Here is a 19,969-nt window from a genome sequence, read left to right as displayed (position 1 = left end):
CACTTAGGAGCAGACAAACTTCAGATCTTCTGAGCATTACAAAATACTGTAATTCTCCAAGGAATTTGCAACAGTACGGGAATTAACCCAAATATTAAGGCTGAATTCCAAAGACAAAATATAATGACTGCAAAAAGCACAGGAATGCTATCTTCATTGATATCCCTCTTTCCTAAGGGGCTTTAAAGTGAGGAGAATTAAAAAAGATTTGAGCTGAAAATTACATGCTTTGCTGCGCCGAGCCAGGCTCTCCCAAGTATCGAGCACGACTGAGCCCCCCAGCCAGCACTGTGATAAAAATAAAGCCAATGGCAATAAAGCACAGGCAATCCAACAAAGCAATTCAACTGGCTAGTCTTTGATATAAAAGTTTAGTATTTGCCTTGCAGGCAGCACAAGAAGAACGAGTCCCTTTTCTGCACTGTAGAGTCATCCGATATCTTGCTTTAATCTCTGGAAGACGAGGAGAGTGCGAGTCAGATGCTCGCGCAGCTGGGTCGGGCGAGGGAGAGCCCAGCGGGGACCTTGCCTCACCAGAGCTGCTGGATTTCTTCCTAAATCCCAGCGCAGCGACTGGAAGCGAGGTCACGGCCAGGGGCAGCTCCGGAGCTGAGCGGGCCTTTGTCAGGCTGGAGGGAAGCGAGCAGGGGCCGCGGGGTGGGCGCCCGAGGGGGCGGGAGGGGAGCGGAGCGGAAAGGGGCACCCGAGCGAGCATTTCTTCTTCGTCATCGCCGACAAAGCAAGCACATAAAGCCCCTTCTCCGTGCACACAAGATACCAGTGCGGGGCTCCCGCCGCTGCCGAGCAAACCCGCCCCCGTCTCGGTGCGCTCACTCCCCCGTTACCTCATTGCCACATTCCCTAGCGAGTGAGCTCAGCTGTTCGCACAGCCTCTCTCCTTTTATGGTCAAACAACTTTGCCTGGGCGAGGCCTTTTTCGCGAGTTGGTAGGAAGTGTTTGGGCTCAGCAGCTCCCCCACCTTTCATTTCTGCTGCTTTTCCTGCCGGGCGGGCCGAGAAGCTGCCGGACCCCGGCCCCTCCAGCAGAGCCCAGCTGCGCACCCTCGGTCCCCGGGGACTCCTCGCCCTGGGGCGGAATTTCCCCTTCCCGCTTCCCCCAGAGGTGAGTCTCATCTCTTGGCTTAACGGGAAGCTTTTGCCAGCAGCCCTGCGCTCAGGAGGAGTGAACCGGCGTCGAGGAAGCGTGTGTGCGACATGGGTGTCTGGGGGATGCTGATTTCCTGGCACTCCCCGCGGATTTCGTGGGTGCCTGGGGGATGCTGATCCCCCCCCCCCTCCCTCTTGGGCTGGGAGAGTTGCTTGCCTTGTAGAAATTCTCCTGGTGTCTTCAGGACTGATTGGCTCCTTTAGGTCGTGGCTCCTTTTTTTTTTTTTCGGGGGGGGGGGCGGGGAGGGGGTTGCCCCTCTGCAGAGGAGCAGCTCAATTCTGAGAGGTTCGTGCGTGTGCGAATCTGGCGAGTTTTCTTCCCTCCTGGTGAAATGGAGTCAGATGAACACTCCTGTATAGCTCAAGCAGTGGGGAAGGGAGAGGGGGGTGTAGCCTGGTTTCAGTCGGGACAAGCCCTCTTTTGTGTGCATATGGAAGAGCGAGACACCTATGGAGTCTTTTTCCAGATGTGTTTAAGAGACGAATCTGGGACTCTTGGCGCATTAAATTTGTTTAATATATGAGCTTCTGTCTCTCTGGGAGTGCCCTGAGAAAGTGAAGATGCAAGTGCTTGCAAATTCGTAACTTCCTAACATTTTAAATATGTTTGCATAGCTTTGGGGATTTTTTTTTCCCTCTGCACAGGGAGGAGACAAGCCCAGCATATGTGGAAAAAGCTTGTAGCTCTGAATGCCCCCCTCCCCCATCCTGGTTTTCTTCAGGCTCTACCTTGCAGCTTGCATAGCTGATAGGACTTTGCTCGCATCGAAGATTTGTAGTTTGGGGATAGGCTGGGAGAACTCTCTGGAATTAGCCTGTAGAGAAAGTGAAAATAAACATAACTCCTAAATTTGTTTAATCTGTTCAGTTCAGATTCTTTTTTTTTTTTCTTTTTCCTTCTATAGTTCTCTTTCTGACCTCCTTCAGTTGGAAGGAAGTTGGCAAACAGGGGAAGTACAGTGTGTCAGACCACAGTGCTGGAATAGCTTTTACTGGGTCTTCTGTGTGGCTCAAGCTAAGCTGCTTTCTATCAACATAGGTGGTAAATGACAGTCTGCTTTCTCCCTCCATGTGTTCCTTCTTTTTCCACTAACCCAGGAAAGGAGCTGAGCTTTAGGAAGTTCAGTCTTGGGGCCAAAGAACTGCAAGGTGTCTGGGTGTGTAACAGGTGGCAGACCCACCATGGAACCTTCTGGAAAGTGACCCTGCTGCTGAGGGAGGTGTTGCTTGGTCCAACATTTTTTCTGCTAGAGAGAAACCACGTACTGGGCAACTAAGTATCCTCACTACATCCTTTGAGGACATCTTTCTTCACAGTTCCACTTGAGTCATCTAACTGCTGTTAACAGGCAGAAAATCTCTCCCCTCAGGGAACATATGAGGAGGAGAAGGATCTAAGATTAGGTCTGCTGGTCTGACACTCCCTCTTCCAATAACTTTTACAAACAGTGCCAGAGGACTCACATAAGCTGCATATTCCTGGTAAGGTTTAGATGATATTAACAGCAAGCAGTGCAGGGCTGGGCGGGGGACTAAGCTTTTCTCGGTCTGATCTGTGCGGGGGTGGACAGATAAATAGAAGTGAGGATGAGCAGGGGCAGCTGCTGGATGTAGTCAGCTCTGAGCAGAAAGGGCCTTAAGTGTGACATAGCATACTGGGAAATGGGCTGCTTTGGGTTCAGGGAGATAGCAGCTGCTGGTAGTGAAGCCAGCATATTTTATGAAGCAACCAGTGTCCCAAGACACTGTGTTGGCCCAGTCTCTGTGTTGGCTAACCCCAGTATGGATCATGATTAGAAATGACTGCCACTGTGGTGTTCTGCATATTAGACAGTCAATTCTGGTAGAATGATACTGTGTGGTCCATTATGCCATAGCAAAACAGTGGAGCACAAGACATCTAAGTGCCTTCATCAGTGGAAGTCTCTAAAGAAAAGCTAGAAGTCTTTTTAATAGATTTGGTAGCTCTGGTAGAAGCTGCAGGCTGGGTGGAGTTGACTCCCAGCAATCAGAGGGATCAAGGACAGACCTTGTTAATTACTCTTCTTCCTTGTCCCTTTCCCATGCAGGATCATATGGGGCATGCTTAGCTCAGCTCTTTGTCTGCTGCTCACTGTTGCTGCCTCTTCCTGCATTTGAAGAGCCTAGAACAATTTGTCAAGGTGCACGCAACTCGTCAGCCCAAAACACAGGGGGGGAAAAAAAGTGCAGCAACACAGACTTAACATTTGTCTATGTTGTCACACACTTGTGGCCTGGAGAAACTGTTACAGGTAACTATATCGCGCCATACTGAACTGAACTGTGGGACCACTTAGAACTGAGCATGCAGGTCTTAACAGCAGCCATGGGTGAGTTTAACGGTAGGCAGATGTTCATGGCACCAAGGCTGTCCAAGCAGCTGTTACTGTGAGCTGACTGTGAGAGAGACGCAGGCAGCGTGGAGGGGCACTGAATTGGACATGCCAATTTGACATGCTTGGTACAGAGCCTCTGTGCTGGCAGAAGCACTGTTGGGCTGGGGTGTTAGGAAGAGGACTACATGCATGCCAGGGGTTATAACAAAGTATCTGACTTCGTGGAGATTTCTGGCGAAGATGAGATTTCTGGCCTGCATTGCAGCTCTGAGGGAATCCTAGAAATGTGGCTCTCATCCTGAGACCTGGGGTCCTTGCGCATGGCAGGGCTACAGCGGCTCTGCTTGCTCTTCTGCTGTGGTGCTTACTGTGCAGCCTGCAATCCGAAGGCGTTGACTTAAAGAAAGGGGTTGACTTAAAGGTAATGTGTGTGCAGCAGAAGCTGAGGGGGATGGCTCCTGAAATGCTGGCGATGCCTCTTGGAAGTGCTTCCTGGTGGAGGCGGAACAGTCGGCTGGTGCAGCCAGTGACAGGCAGAGGGAGCTCATGGCGCCGGCTCCGGTGACAGGAAGGAGAGGGAGGAAAGCAGGGACGAGGTTCCAAATAGCAGGGGGTCCTCGCCAGGGGATGTGACACCAGAGTACCCCTCACTCGACCCGTTGTTCCGGCTGACACAGCTACCTGCATGCGAGGGTCCTGAGGTAAAGTGTGTGGGATGGAAGATTGAGGGGCGTGCCGGGGCCGAGGGGGGTGTTACTGGGGATGCTGCAGGCTGAGGTCAAGAGGAAACAGATGACGTTATCAGGTAAGTGTGGTGAGGAAATGATAATTCTGGTCTTGGGAGAGCATGGGGGGGGGGGGGGGGGGGGCTCGCTGTGTGGGGCAGGGACACTGGTTCCGGTCACCAGCTGCTTTCCTTTCCTGAATCGTCATTGTCTCATGCAGCAAAGAGCTTGATTTTCCCCATGGCAGCATGCGGCTGTCAGGACCCCCTTTGTGGTCAGTGCTGTGCTGAGCTGAGATAGTGAAGTGTGCTGGCTCATTCGAGCTGTCTGCAGTTTCTGTTCCTCTTTTTTTGCTGTGCTGGTCCTGGAAGTGCTCAAGCTCCTCTGCTAATACATAAACTCCTGTATCCCTCCATTGTGTGTTCCTTTTTATTAATTTTGACTCAAGTCCAAGTCTGACTTCATACCAGTATCCTCTCTCTTCTCTCCGGACAGGGACTGAGAAGATGGCTTCGCCAGGTACCCCAGGGACCCGCATGACATCCACAGTCAGTATCAACATTTCTACCCCTTCCTTCTACAACCCACAGAAGAAGTTTGCACCTGTGGTCGCCCCTAAACCCAAGGTGAACCCCTTCAAGGCTGGGGGTGCATCAGAGTCATCGCTGCCCCAGCCTCCCGGAGCAGGCACCCAGCGTGCCCAGATAGGAAGGGTGGGGGAGATCCCATCAGCTTCCACGTCCATGCTGGCAGAAGGTAGGTGAGGGCTGGCATGGCAGATGTGAATATGTGATACTAAATTCTCAGTGTGAGGTCTGTAACTGGGCTAAACATAGGGAATAGGCTCAGAAACACTACGAATGAAGGATACTCTTGCTGTAGGCAATTGCAGGTTTCAGAATGAGATAAAAGGATTGTAAAGTAATCTCAAAATGTGAGGCATCTCAATAGAAAAGCAGTCAGGAAGTCAATTCTGTGTTGCACTGATACTTTAATCAAGCTGCAGGAATGCAATGGATTTTTTTGTGGTATTCCCACTGTGCATAATTGTGTAATTGCAGTGATATTCTGGCAAGCACGTCTGAGAACAAATATGTTGCAAGAAAGTTGACCCTGGTGGTGATGAATCATGCTGTTCTTTCTTACTGGTTCATCTCCGCTTGAGTTGTCTCTGATTGTAGAAATCCTTCTTGTGGACTCTGCAATTGCCATCGTTGCTGCAAGAGGTGGGGAGGTAAAAATAATTGCATGAAAAAGGGTGTAAGCTAACAAAAACAGGAAGTGAGACTTAGTTTGTATGGCTGAGTTTTATAATTTTTACTTGTGGCTTGGGTTGGGTGTGATTTCCTGTGTAGGGTGACTTCTTGCTTTAGTGTGTGTTTTTTTCTTTTTTTTTTTCCTGTGGTGGTGTGGTTTTGTTTGGTTGGTTTTGTTCTTTTGGTGGTGGTTGGTTGTTTTTGTGTCTTAAGGAGCAGAAGGTTCCTGGTTGTGTATCTCCCCTAGTTGGAATTGATCAGCATGGGACTACTGGAAATGTCTCTAGGGACCTGTTGCTCATGTCTGATGATGCATATTACCCCAATATCCTATTAACTTGTAACTTGCACCTCAGCCAGGACTGATATGTTCAAATGTTTACTTCTGTTTTATTTTTTTCCCTTTAACTGTCTAGCATAGACTGTGTAACACAGTTATTCCTAGGTTAGTGTACTAAGTTAGTGGGCAGCTGATCTAATGATAGGAAGTCTGGTCTTGTTCCTAGGGACAAATGATTAAGCCATTTTTTCCATTTCATGAGTCACGATGACCTTGGTGTGTTGTTGCCTCTGTCTCTTAGAATTGCACTGCCTAACTTTGGTGACTTTCTGCTTTTATGCTGTTGGCTGGAATCTTGTCTGTCATCCAAGGTCTTATACTAGATTTTGTTTTTCTGCTATAGTTGTGTGGATTAGGAGTGTGCATGTAGGATGTGTCAAATTGACACAAATATATTAGTTCAAGTACGGACGTAGACAAATGTTAAAAAAATATTTTTCAATATATAGCACAAGTAGAGGATTGGGTGTTAGTTGGTTCACTTCTTTTCTCCCCGTAAAGCTTATTATAGAGAAACTACCTTAACAGAGATTAGCAAAAGAACCAATTGGCTTCAGCTGCCATGTCACCATCAAGTGAGGGCTGCTAGCAATGCTGTACTAGCAAGGTACCTCAAGTACAGATAGTCAAGTGAAACTCAATTTTGACTCAGTCATGAAACAAATGCATCTGCTTTGATCCTTCTCTGATGCATATCTCGTTGATCATTCTCTCCCTTTCCTGTACGCTACCTAAAGAAATGCCAGTATAACATAAAGCCATGGCAATTAGCTTATTTGCTTTAAATGACAGGACAGCCATGTGTAGGAATGTTATATTTAATATTGATCATTCTATAAATTTGGTATAATAACTTTGTAGAAAACTCTTTTGTTTGAGTGAATAATTAATAAAGCAGGCTTTTAGTGAATCTTTTTGAAACATTTTGACAGTGGATCAGGGTTCCATTTCTGCAATATTCTTTATCCTTTAAATAAACCAAAAAGCAAGCATATACAAATTCAATCTCAGACTGTAGTTTCTGAGGAAAAAATACCAGCTTTGTATTACTTTTTTTGCTTTTTTTTCTTTCTTTCTTCCCCATAAGCAGAACAAGAAGGCTTGGAAGAGGTGCTACATACCACTGCAGTTTACGCATTCCACTGGCTAATAAGATTTCAGCTTTCATTTTCTGAAACAGGCAGTATCACGTCCCTTAGGTTACAAATGAGAAGTCCTAATAAAGTCTGTGGAAAACAGTTGCATATAAAGATTAAACAACTTGATGACTACTGTTAGAAGTCATACGTAGACCAGCAGGAGTGATGAACTTGGTCTTTCACGCTACTGCTAGGAAAGGGACTAGCTAGTAAAAGAAGTAGGTATTCAGTTTATCCAGAATAAGAAATGTAGAAGTTATGCCTGCTTGTCTTTTAATATTCTTTGCCACGTAATTGATGAGAGAACATCTTTCTCCTATGTATGGTGAAGGGAAGAGGATTCGCACTTGATTTGTGTTGTAATAGACATCGCTTTTCTCTGTTCTACATGCTAGAGACCAAAGAATGAGGAGGAGTGTGAAAGGACATCAAGACATGTTTCTCAGTTATACAGTAACTATTTCTAGTGAGTAATTGCAGTAGCTACTGAGGAAATGTTATGTGATGGCAAATAGTTTGGACAAGGTGAAAGTGATCCTGTGGAGTTCAGCTGTCCTTGATGAGTACTGGGGACCACTTACTGTAATACCTTCAAGACTCCTTGTGGGGTTTGTACAGGCTAAGAATAAGAAATGATTGAAACCTGCTTTTATTCTAATTCTTTGCCATAGAGCTGCCGCTGCCACCTCCTCCCCCACCTGGAGAGGATGTGAGTTTCTCCTCAAATTGTGCTTTTCCCCCACCTCCGCCACCCTTTGAAGAGCCTTTTCCACCAGCCCCAGAAGAAACTTTTCCTTCTCCTCCTCCTCCAATGTTTGATGAAGGGCCTATGGGCATGGTATCCGCCCCACAGGTGAGTGAGGTCAAGGGAAGTATAATTTCTTGTGATACTCTGAGTTGAGACAGCTTCTCAGTTCTCTCTGAAATCAGCAGCAGGAAGCCTGGAGATGTGAGAAAGTGTTTGCTTAGCATCTCAGTGTCTGCACTGTCCTTTCCTATAAGATACTGTGGAGTAGGCTGTAGAAGTTCAGCTGATATAAAGGCAAATTCCTGCACTGGGGATGGGACTACCCCATGCCCCTGCATAGGTTAGGGTCAACTGACCAGGGAACAGCTCTGCAAATGAAGGACCTTGGGATCCTGGTGGACAGAGAGTTAAATGTGAGCCAGCATTGCACCCTTGTGGCAATAAAGGCCAACCACATGCTGGACTATATTAGTGAGAGTGTAGTCAGCAGGGCAAAGGCAGTGGTTATTTCTCTCTTCGGTGCTAAGGCTGCATCTTGGAGGACTGTTTCCATGTGGGCCCACCAGTGTAGTAACCACAGAGGAATACTGAACTAGAAGCAGTCCAGAAAAGTGTCACAGCAATCACTGGGGACTGGAGCATGCTCCTCTTCAGCTGGCAGAAGAGGAGCAAGGCCAAAGGCAGGGATATAACTGATGTCTGCAGTACTGAAAGGAGGGCTGGAGAGAAGACAGATTCGTCTTACAGGGGCAAGCAAGAGAAGAAGCGACAATGGGACACAAGCTGCAACAAGGGAAATTCCTGTTGGACAAAAGAAAAACCTGTTCCCCACCACTGGTGGCTTGAAACTGGCACAGGTTCCCAGAGTGTCTGGGCATATCCTATGCATCTTTGAGGATGTTCAGAAACCACCTGGGCAAGGCCCTGAGCAACCTGGTCTAGCTTGGGAGTTAACCCTGCAATTAGCAGGGTACTGGACTGCAGACCTCCAGCTGTCTTTTCCCACTTAAATATTTCTGGCATTCTGATCCCTGGCATTTTCCCACTGCTGGTAGATTTTGGAGACTACCCTGTTTGTCCTCACCAACTTGCTATCTATTCAGGGCAGGAGCAGATCTGTACTACAGTCTCAGGTGCCAAAATCTGGTGTTGTAGGGGATTCACCCAGTTCTTTGGCTCTGCTCCCTCTTTCCTCATGGATGATGGTGTAGGTATGTGGCAACGTGAGCAGCATTGATCTTGAGATTGACTCACTGTCTTTAATCTTGGATAACATGGAGGAAAATGATCCCTTCAAATCCTGGGTGAGCTCTCCAGAACATCCAGAAATGGTGGAAGGAGAGATGACTGGTTTGCCGAACTAAGGTAGTGAGAAGGGTGCTACTGAAGATTAAGATGTTTGGGTAAACTGTAGCAAGAAAACCTGCCTGAAGGACCAGATAGCATAGATGTTGCATCTTTTTGTGACTTAAATATGAAGTAGTATGGGGTCTCTTAGTATTATGGGTCTGAGACAGCGACTTGACATTGCTGTAGACAGCATATTTTCCCTTCCACCTTGTTGATGACTGCCTGTTTCTCTCTGCTTCTTCACTTTACAGATGTCTACAGGTTCTCTGGAGCAACCATCAGCCCCAAAGGCCAATGTGGAAATCTCATCTGCACCCAGAGATCCTCCTCATTCATTTCTTTCCAAGTTCACTCCAAAGCCAAGTGGAAGCTTGTCTTCCAAACCCCCTGGAGCAGATGTGACCCCTGCCCCAGCCCCGTGGGCAGCTCCACAGCAGCACAAGGAGCCCCTAGCATCAGTCCCTCCACCCCCTCCTCTTCCTCCTGCTCAGCCTACCCCTAAATTTACTCCACCTTCTGTTGCTGGCTCTGCAAAGTTTGGATCCAAACCAGGTGCCACTGTTTCCATGGCTCCTTCAAACTCTACAAGATATCCTACCTCCCTTCAGACTCAGTTCACAGCCCCTTCACCTTCAGGTCCCTCCTCTCGGCCGCAGCCTCCCAGTTTCACCTATGCTCAGCAGCGGGAAAGGCCCCAAGTGCAGGAGAAGCCTGTTCGCACAGAACAACCTGCTGCTGTAAAAGACACGGTAAGAGATAGAGCCATGGAACCAGTGTCTCTGGGCAAGCATGGAATCACTGGAAGTGTAGTTGGAGGATGAGGAGGGAGGGTCTGTGCCAGGGTAGGGGAAGTAGTTATTCATCTGAGAGACAGCACCTCTTAATACCTTACTGAGAGCTGGAACTAGAAGCAGTGCTGGAGGGGGGACAGGACTTCATGTAAAGGTGGAAAGAAGCAAACATAATGGATGGCAGATTGTTCCCTAGAGAGGGATAGAGAAGAGGTATAAAGGTGAGAGAAGCAGGTTTGTTAGGGACAAGGTGGGAGGGGCTTTGTCCATAAGCATCTTTTGGGATTGACAGTTTCCTCTTCCTGCAGCATAGACCCACAGGTTCCAGTGCAGACCCACCTAAGGGAAACTCTTCCCTGACCATGAAGGAGGTAGAAGAGCTGGAGTTGTTGACCCAGAAACTACTGAAGGATATGGAGAACCCACCCCCAGTAGAAGCCGCTACTTCTGGTGCGTTCTGTTAGTGGACATCAATGAGACTGAGACTGTGGTGGGTTTTCCTCTCTTCTAATACCTTTCTCCTTCCATTGGCAGAGCTCTGTGGCTTCTGCCGGAAGCCTCTGTCACGAACCCAGCCAGCTGTAAGGGCCCTAGACAGCCTTTTCCATGTGGAGTGCTTCACCTGCTTCAAATGTGAGAAGCAGCTGCAGGGGCAGCAGTTCTACAATGTGGACGAGAAGCCCTTCTGTGAGGACTGCTATGCTGTGAGTCACTGGGATGAAAGCTGCTGGAGGGGGCTGAGTTTGCTGTGGCTAGCTTCTCTTCCTTTCCCTTCCCCCTTCCATTTCACCTGTCTGTGGTGTAGTCCCCTGGGGATGGGGGATTGGATTAATGTTGTCTTACTTGTTTTCTTTGGGCTTAGGGGACCCTGGAAAAGTGCAGTGTCTGCAAACAGACCATCACAGATCGGATGCTGAAGGCCACTGGTAACTCATACCATCCCCAGTGCTTCACCTGCGTGATGTGCCACACGCCCCTCGAGGGGGCTTCTTTTATTGTGGACCAGGCCAACCAGCCTCATTGTGTGGATGACTACCACAGGTATGGAGAAAGCTCATGCATGTGGTGTCTGAAAGCAGATGTTCCTTCACAGCTGTTTGATTTTACTGCAAAATGGGCTTGGGTTGCCCATGTGATCAGTTGGACATAAAGTTAAAAATGAGTCAGCAAAGTACCATGTACCAATTAAGGTCTTTTCCCACAAACTTTTTGTGATTTGTTCCTCTGCTGCTAATACTGATACATGACAATGAGAAACCTGCAGTGGTCATGGTATCCTCTGTATTTGTGTGTGTTACAGGAAGTATGCTCCACGCTGCTCAGTGTGTAGTGAACCCATCATGCCGGAGCCTGGGAAGGATGAGACAGTGCGTGTGGTGGCACTGGAGAAGAATTTCCACATGAAATGTTACAAGTGTGAGGTAATCCTGGTAGCCCCACTCCTCTCATCTCATTCGTGTCATCACCAACTAGGTAGCACCTTTGAACTTGCCTATCCTGACCAAACACTGAGCTTGTTTTGAATGACTTGGAAGCATTTTGAATCAAGTTTAGGCATTCACAGACAAGTTCATGAATAAAGACTGTGCAGGGTTGTAGCCTCTAACACAGCTCTAATATAGCAGCTGTGTATGCTGGGGGAACATAAAGGGATAACAGAAGAGGCTATGCTCACACGCTCTTCTTTCAAAATGGTATTTCCCATTATCACCATCAGAGACAGAGCAGTGGGCTGTGAGCCATTATCCTGATCCAATAGGGCATTTCTTACATCCTTGTCTGTATCTGCCCTGCTGTGTGCTGTCACTGAGCTACCTCCCTCTTTTTCTTTCCCCATTTAGGACTGTGGGAGGCCCTTATCCATTGAGGCAGACGAGAATGGCTGTTTTCCACTGGATGGGCATGTATTATGTATGAAGTGTCACACTGTTCGTGCCAAAACAGCACGCTGAGGAGCCTGGAGCAGGCATACCCTGAAGACCCCTGCACTCAGTACTCCTCCCTTCCCCACCATTGTCCTACCCTTCTGCCTGACAAGTCAGATTGCTACCAATGGAGACTCTGCCAGCGCAGCTCATTAATCACATAGGATTCACAACTCGTAGACTACACTATGCACACCCACCAAAAAAGGAACTCTTCTCCTATCACCACTTCCTGGCCATAGTGTATTCCAGGCTGGGGGCTATGACTGAGGTGAGTGCAAAATCTCTGTTTGCTCAGCACTGGAGGAGAAAGACCAAATCTCCACCACTGCCTGGTGGAAGTAGCAAAAATGACCTGTGGCAGCAATGGGAAAGGCTGAGAATTCTGCTCCATGAAGCCAGGAATGATTATTTGACATTAGAAGGTGGAAGCCTCCATCTCAGTATGGCTTCTGTCATAGGTTTTCTCTTTCCTGTGCCACCTCTTTATAGTGGCTGGAAAAAACTAATCTACTAGCTTTTATTCTAATGGATTTTATTGGCTAACTGTCCTGTCACCCCCCCCCCCTTTTTTTTTTTTAGCCAGATTAAACTGGCAATGTTTGGAATCCTACCCTGCTCCTGAGTTTGGAAACTTTTTTTTTTAATTTTTTTCTCTCTCCAAAGTTAACTTTGTCTCAGCATGGTTTCTGGACAGTTGTGGGGGCACCAAAGTAACAAAGCAGTCCAAAGAACACATGTCTACAAATAAAGACTGTCACAAGGATGGGCAGCGTATGTTGAGGAGGTGCCTCAATGTGTGGATGAGAATTCAGCAGACTGAGGAGCATCTCCTTGTTCCAAGTAGGGGTTCTTTCACTGCTGTCAGTGGAAGCTACAGTGTCATTGCAATATACTGTCTGGCTCTATGTGTTACTGCACTGAGTCTCACTTCCTGGACTAGAAAATGTCATACTAAACAAATCTTTTGAATAACTGTCTAACCACTGTTTGCATCCAATAAAATGGTGACAATTTTTCCATTAAGATGTCTGTGCCGTATTTGGTCAACTACCCATGAGAACTGATCTCTTAGGCACTACAGAATGTATAGTTGCTATTCTACCCAGCCTCCAAAGATGTTATGAAACTGAAAATGGCTTTTCTCTCTCCACATCTTCGTTTTCTTTTCAAATTGTTTAGTTTTCTACTTCCTGTGCTTGGAAGAATAGCTCTCATTTAAAGCAATAGAAGACCACATTTCAGGTTTCAGTACAGCAAGATTGTGGTCTGCTTGATGTGTCACTGACAGGTGTTACTACATCTCATTTGCATCAAACTGTGCTGAAGTTGTCAATTTGCTTTGTCTTCAGTGTTGCTATTTCGAGAAAAAGTGTTTGTGTTTGGTGTTTATGGTTTAAGCACAGTACTGTTTCGATCACTGCAGGTGAAACTCTTTGTGGTAAGCATCAATGCTTCTGCACTTCAAAGACATGAAACCAACTCTTGTTCTCTTGCCAATTTGGGGGAAATGCTTAATAACTCCTTTCAAATGCATCCAGGAAATGCCTGGAAGTTTCCTGTAGGGTAAGCAAAGAATAAACAAATTCTACATTTGCTTTCTATTTAGTTTCTTACCTGATTTCTTGGTGGTTCATAGGCAGGGTTTCAGAGTGGCTGCTTTTAGCTTTTGTGATTTAAAACTCTTCCATAAACACCAAGGAGCACACAGGAGAGGAATAATGACGGTGGGAGAGAAGCACCCTAATGCAGCTCCTTGTAGAGCTATCACAGGCCTGGAATAAGCCCCAGTGTTTGGGGACAAACAGAGTAGAGTGGAGGGGCTCTCTAGATCACCTTGCAGATTAAGGGGGAATTACTACCTCTGAGGAGCATGGTATGCATGGGAAACGCATCTGGGAATTGTACAACATATTTAATGAGGTGTTTAGGGGTAGGAAAAGGAAGTGATCAAGGAGAAGAAACACCATGGAAAAAAATGGGGGAAAAAGAGCTTACAAGTGGCTGCCTGCACATATACAGCAGATTCATCTGGCTGTGTCCTCTATGTCCCCAGCAGTCTGTCCCATTTTCTTAAACTCCTTTTATAGTTATTTTCCTGTGTGAAGGGACCCTGTTCAGTATGTGTATGGAGGGTCCAAATGCCAGCAACAGGAAATACCGAAGTGCAAGTATATTGTTTGGGTGTCACTGTGTAATCAGTAGTGAAAATCAAGCCAGAGTAGCTGGAGAGAAAGTAGGATACAAGAGCTGAGAGCCACCAATTGGCATGGCTCTGAGTCTGGACCAGCTGCCACAAAGTCCAGTATGAGTCAGCTGCTAGAGCTCCCAGGAGGTCCAAGCCAGCTACCCTGGGGTCTGGAAATCAGCTACTGGTAAGCCTGGACCAGTTACCAGAGAACAGTTTTCATCTGTGTGCAAGGTGAGTGGGAGACCATGGAATCCTGGGGTCACTTGCTATCTAGATGCAATGTCCACGGCTCATTACTGGAGAAATCGTGTGTGTGTGTGCACGCAAAGGTGACTACATACCCACAAGTGGAGTGTGGCTACAGGCCTTGAGGGGGTCATATGTCCTGGTGCCAGCAGCTGAGGAGAGCTGTGATCGTTGTTGACCCAGCTACTGGACAGCTGGTCTCAAAAACTCAATTCTACCAGTAGAATCTACCAGGGCTTCATGGTATTTGTGTATACATTTCTCACTAACAGGCTTATCCTGATCAGCCAGAGAAGGGAATAGGATCAGGTTGTTTGTGCTGTGTTTGCATGACTGCTGTGTTTTTTCTGTCTGTGAGGTCACTCACGTACAAGTGTGTGCACACAAGTAGCACGTACATGTGCATGTATATGCATTTTGCCTGAATGCATGCAGGAGTGCCTATTGGGAATAGGAAAGCTCAGGCTTGCTACTGGCTGTACCTGAGGATATGGAGCTGAGCAGCCTCATCTCTTTCAGATTAGCTGATTCAGCAGCTCATCACAGTTGAAGGCGGAAGGGACCTCTATGCCAAACCTCAGACCGCAGAGCAGGGTCAGTCTGCGTAAGTTGCTCAGGACTGTGCCCCATCAGTTTTTGTGTAACTCCAGGGATGAAAATGACACAAACTTTCTGGGTTCCAGTGTTGGTCCATGCTCCCAGTACATTTTCTTACCTTCAAAAGGGAATTTCTTGTATTTTCATTTATGCCCACTGCTGCTTTTCCTTTCACTGGATACCACCATGGAGACTTTGGCTTCCTCTTCTTGACTATCTCCCATCAGGTATTTATACACAATAAGAGCCACCCAAACCAAAGCCAGTCTTCTCACTGCAAGACTAACCAGTTCCATCTCTGTCAGCCTCTGCTCACGTCAGATGCTCTAATCCCTTCAAAATCTTGGTGGCCTTACAGTGGTCTTGTTCCAGGTAAAGCCATGTCCTCCTTGCACTGAGGAACCCAGAACAGGGTACAACACTCCAGATGTCTTATCGGAAGGGAGAGGATAAGGGACGAATAGCGTCCCTTCAGCTACTGGTGTTGCACTTCCTAGTGCAATCCAGTTACTGTTAACCTCCTTTGATGCAAGGGTGTGTTGCTCAAGTGCAACTTGCTGCTCACTGGGACCTGCAGGTCCTGCAAAGTTGCTTCCCAGCCAGTCTGTCCCCGCTGACACAAGGGGTTATTCCTCCCCAGCTGCAGGGCTCTGCCTTTCCCCTTGCTGAACTTTATAAGACACCCCTCTTCCCATTTCTCCCATGTGCCGAGGTCCCTCTGAATGGCAGCACAGCTATCTGGTGTATCAACCACTCCCAGTTTTCTATCATCTGCAAGGCTACGCTGAAGTTTACGTATGCATGACACGCTTTTATCTCATGTCAGCCTAATCAAAGCTTCCCTTCTAGCCTGGATATCATCTATGCAGCAACTTTAACACGAAGCATAGATGATATTACTAAGATTGAACTTGGTATACTAACAAGACTCACACTGCAAGCTTATCTTGTCAGCTGTGTCATACTATAGTTGCAGTAACTCAAGTGGCTGAGATACACGCGTATCATGGTTCCGTGTGTATGCCCTGCTGCTTCTCATCTTGAATAGAAACCATCCTTCTTGCCTTAAGTTGCATCCTTTTAGCTCTGGGCTTCCTAACCCTTCTGCAGGGCATAGGTAAGCAAGACCTTCCCACAAGCAGGAGTGTTAATTTAAACCCTTAAGAATTTGGAGGATTATACCATTATGGAAACACTGATAGCTACTTACAAATAACTCATTGCAGAATGACTGGCACTCACCATCTTCACCAAGCTAGACTTAGCACAGGTGCGGAAATGCAGTTCATGAGGTGAGGACAGCTAAGTCTTCCTGGATAGGATGTGAGAGTCCAGTTCGCTTTTTGAGGAAGCTTTAGGATGAGCGGAGTGTGATTCTCCCCCCCACCCCTTCTCACCTGAATACTCTCTTCTGCAGCAGAAGGAAGTACTACACACCTATTTCCTCAAACTAGAGAAGTACCTTCTAATAATTCTCACAGTTTAGGGGTAAATACAGGAGCTGTATGAATCACAGAATCACAGAATTGTCTAGGTTGGAAGAGACCTCCAAGATCATCTAGTCCAACCTCTGTCCTAATACTAACAAGTCCTACACTAAACCATATCACTAAGGGCCACATCTAAACGTCTTTTAAAGACCTCCAGGGATGGTGACTCAACCACCTCCCTGGGCAGCCCATTCCAATGCCTAACAACCCTTTCAGTAAAGAAGTTCTTCCCAATATCCAACCTAAACCTCCCCTGGCGCAACTTTCGCCCATTCCCCCTCGTCCTGTCACCAGGCACGTGGGAGAATAGCCCAACCCCCACCTCTCTACAGCCTCCTTTAAGGTACCTGTAGAGAGCGATAAGGTCGCCCCTGAGCCTCCTCTTCTCCAGGCTGAACAAGCCCAGCTCCCTCAGCTGCTCCTCATAAGACTTGTTCTCCAGACCCCTCACCAGCTTCGTTGCCCTTCTCTGGACTCTCTCAAGCACCTCCATGTCCTTCTTGTAGCGAGGGGCCCAAAACTGAACACAGTACTTGAGGTGCGGCCTCACCAGAGCCGAGTACAGGGGCACAATCACCTCCCTAGACCTGCTGGCTACACTGCTTCTTATACAAGCCAGGATGCCGTTGGCCTTCTTGGCCACCTGAGCACACTGCTGGCTCATATTCAGCTGCCTATCAACCAGTACTCCCAGGTCCTTCTCGGCCAGGCAGCTTTCCAACCACTCATCTCCCAGCTTGTAGCTCTGCTTGGGGTTGTTACGCCCCAGATGCAGGACCCGGCACTTGGCCTTGTTGAACTTCATACAGTTGACCTCAGCCCATCGGTCCAGCCTATCCAGATCCTCCTGCAGAGCCTTCCTACCCTCGAGCAGATTGGCACACGCACCTAACCCGGTGTCATCTGCAAACTTACTGAGGGTGCAGTCAATCCCCTCATCCAGGTTATCGATAAAGATATTAAAGAGGACCGGCCCCAGCACTGAGCCCTGGGGGATTCCACTAGTGACCGGCCTCCAGCTGGATTTGGCTCCATTCACCACAAATGAAGATGGACTTGGCTAACAGATTACAGCTGTAATGGGTTTAAAGAAAAAATGTCTGAAGTAACCACCTGCACATGCGTCCTTTTGTCCTAATGCAGCTGCATTTGCTCATCTGCAGTTACATGACTGCCAGAGAACTTAAACCTTGCTGAAACAACTAAATTAAGATGTAAGCACACTGCTGGAACATAATGTATATGCTAGAGCAAAGGTCCCAATAGTATTTGAGATAAGCCAAAGCACTCCAACACAGCCTGCTCTGCCACAAGTTTATTTACAAAATACTATTTACAGTCTATAGCACCTCTGTCTTGAATTCTGATAAATAATAACACTTCCTCCACAGAGAAAGAATAAGACAGACCACCTACACATTTTTTCTGTTACAAACACCCTATCCAGTCAAACAAGACTATTCCCTCTGTCAAAAAAGGGGCAGAGAAAAATGGGTACCTAGAGGGTTTTGTGTCCATGGCACCAGTAAAGGTATTAAGCGGGTTGGGGAGAGGTAAATCTCTCTGCTGAAGTACACGTGTGCAAATAAGCAACATGCCAAGGTTACATGATCACACAAGTTACAGCAGGATGTGCTGCTACTCCCAACGTCTCCTCCAAAGAACAAAGTACACCATGACTTGGTGGTGTTTAAGGCAAGAACAGCTGAATTTAAAAATATATCCCTTAGCAGCAGCCTTGTGAAAGACTGAATAGTTTGTTCATGTTGTAAAATAAGGAAGACAGAAGGCTGCTGAAATGAGAATGGATGTACACCAGGGAGTGAACGGGCCCAACCCTACATCTGCATCCTTACGCATGTTCCTAGAAGGTCCCACTCTATCTGAATCCTCATCTCCAATCTTAAAGCATTATCCATGCCCCACACCCCAACTGAATGTATCTTATGTCTCCATGTGATTTACTGAGGGCTGAAAGTCCAGTATGTGGACTACAGGGATTACTTAGTGCTGCACAAAACAGACTATAGAAGACATGGCTGAGAACAGATTCTAAGACCAGTGCTCTGAAAAGTACCAATGACTGCTGTAGAGCAAAAGCAAGGGGCAACAGAAATGAGAGCAGGTGGTGTTGCCTCATAAGTCTTTTCAGTCCTAGTTGTTTTGCTTTGCTTGTCCCAGTCACTCATTTGGAAGCAATTGCCATAGGAACGATTCCAAGTGGTACGTGGGTAAGACAGCATTTGGCAAGCTTAAGAGAGCAACAACTGATCACTCTTTAAAGCCTTGAATGCTACACAGGATCCTCTTCTGGTGGCCTGGAAGTGACACTCCCATCTGTTTCAAGTCCCTGAAGGAAATGGAAGAGAGGAAAAAATTAATTGCTATTCTTGTTCCTTGGGGATTGGGGTGTGTTTAAGGGCAGAAACTCTTACCAAGCATTAGTTCAGAAAGTTTTCTTTCCCTCAGTGCCTCTTGCTACACTTGCTTTTTCTACAGAGGGAAGAAACATCTAGATGTTCCTTTCCTTCTCTGGCTACCTCTGCCCACCCAGTCAACTGTTTTCTCCCACTTTGTGACTTGTCCTTTCCTCTCATTAAATCAGGACTGCAGCCATGTCTGCTCCCAATGGTTTCAAACTTTCAGCAGGGTCTGCCTCTGAACTGTGCCTTTTCGTTTGTCTTATGTAACTACTCTGGTTATACTTGGTTGTACATCCCTGACCCTACACTAGGAAAAGTGTGTACTGGTAAAGCATCTGGTCTGAGTCCTTCTAAAGAGCCCAGAAGGACTTTGCTCTAGGATGGAACAGTGCCTGGCTGATGTGGGGAGAATGTCACTAGCCTGTCTGAGTTCAAGGCAAGAAAATTCTCTTATCAAGTCCTACGAGGGTGGAGAGATGGTCAGGTTAGAGAACTGCCTGTCATCTGTTGCCTACCCTTGCTCTGATGTGTGTCTAATGTGAGTTCAGAGCAGCTCAGGCCCCTGGAAAGTCACAAGCAAGGACAATTGGAGAATTAGTCTCACAGCTTGAGCTGTGATCATGATTTTTCTGGGCTGATTATTCTTTTATAGAGTAAGAGGCCCATCCACTTCCATTTAACTGCACAGAGAAGGGCGGAAAGAAGATTTCAAAGTAAATATGAGTGCCTGTTCAGATAGCAGAAGGACCGAAACAGCTATTTGTGAAATAGCATGGGGTGCCTTGTGAGAGCTTAGCCTGCACTTACTCAGCCGTGAGGTCCAGAATTGACTCCATGGTGTCAAGGCCAGCAGTGCGAAAGTTGGAGATATAGCGCTTCATGCGAATGGATTCCAGCCACTCAGGAATGGATCGATAGGGGATACCATCAGATCCACTGCAGCTGGGGAGCCGGAGTGTTACCCTAAAGACAGATGAAACCCTCATTAGCCAGGCAAGAGGCTCAGACGACAGCCTCACTAGCTAGAGAGCAAGAACCCTCTGCCAGGTCTAAGCCAACTCATCTTTTCTCTACACAGTGTGATCAGACTGCACAGGCCAGTGGCTATGTATGCCCTGCATCACCATGAGAGACAGATTACTGCTACCTTCTGCATATACAGCATTTAAGATGTCTCTTGCCAGCCTGCACTGCTAACATCACCTCTCCTCCTGCTCAAACCA

General features: G+C 47.2%; 2 protein-coding genes across 6 annotated transcripts in view; one reads left to right on the top strand and one right to left on the bottom strand.

Annotated features, from left to right (window-relative positions):
- Window positions 1-913: 913 nt before the first annotated feature.
- ZYX (zyxin) lies at window positions 914-12,825 on the top strand. 2 transcript variants are annotated; one of them, XM_083799073.1, is made up of 9 exons: window positions 914-1,123; window positions 4,746-5,006; window positions 7,657-7,838; window positions 9,335-9,832; window positions 10,183-10,324; window positions 10,409-10,578; window positions 10,737-10,915; window positions 11,175-11,295; window positions 11,716-12,825. In XM_083799073.1, the coding sequence occupies exons 2-9, from the start codon at window positions 4,757-4,759 to the stop codon at window positions 11,824-11,826; spliced, it is 1,653 nt and encodes a 550-aa protein (XP_083655199.1). In that variant the 5' UTR covers window positions 914-1,123; window positions 4,746-4,756; the 3' UTR covers window positions 11,827-12,825. The 2 variants fall into 2 exon arrangements, with proteins under 2 accessions (XP_083655199.1, XP_083655200.1); XM_083799074.1 differs by lacking the exon at window positions 914-1,123 and adding an exon at window positions 1,388-4,226.
- The window catches only part of EPHA1 (EPH receptor A1), a 40,209-nt gene continuing 32,572 nt past the window's right edge, over window positions 12,333-19,969 (bottom strand). For all 4 annotated transcript variants that reach the window (XM_083798988.1, XM_083798989.1, XM_083798987.1 and 1 more), the window contains exons 17-18: window positions 19,554-19,709; window positions 12,333-18,673 (exon numbers count right to left, since the gene is read on the bottom strand). In XM_083798988.1, coding sequence (XP_083655114.1) covers window positions 18,595-18,673; window positions 19,554-19,709 — 235 coding nt within the window. In that variant the 3' untranslated portion in view covers window positions 12,333-18,594. The remainder of the gene's footprint in view (window positions 18,674-19,553; window positions 19,710-19,969) is intronic.

Source organism: Anser anser (genome assembly GCF_964211835.1).
Source record: "Anser anser genome assembly, chromosome: 1".
Classification (NCBI taxonomy): Eukaryota; Metazoa; Chordata; class Aves; order Anseriformes; family Anatidae; genus Anser; species Anser anser.
Note: the sequence above shows the minus strand (reverse complement) of the source record. Positions and strands in the feature narration are given on the sequence as shown.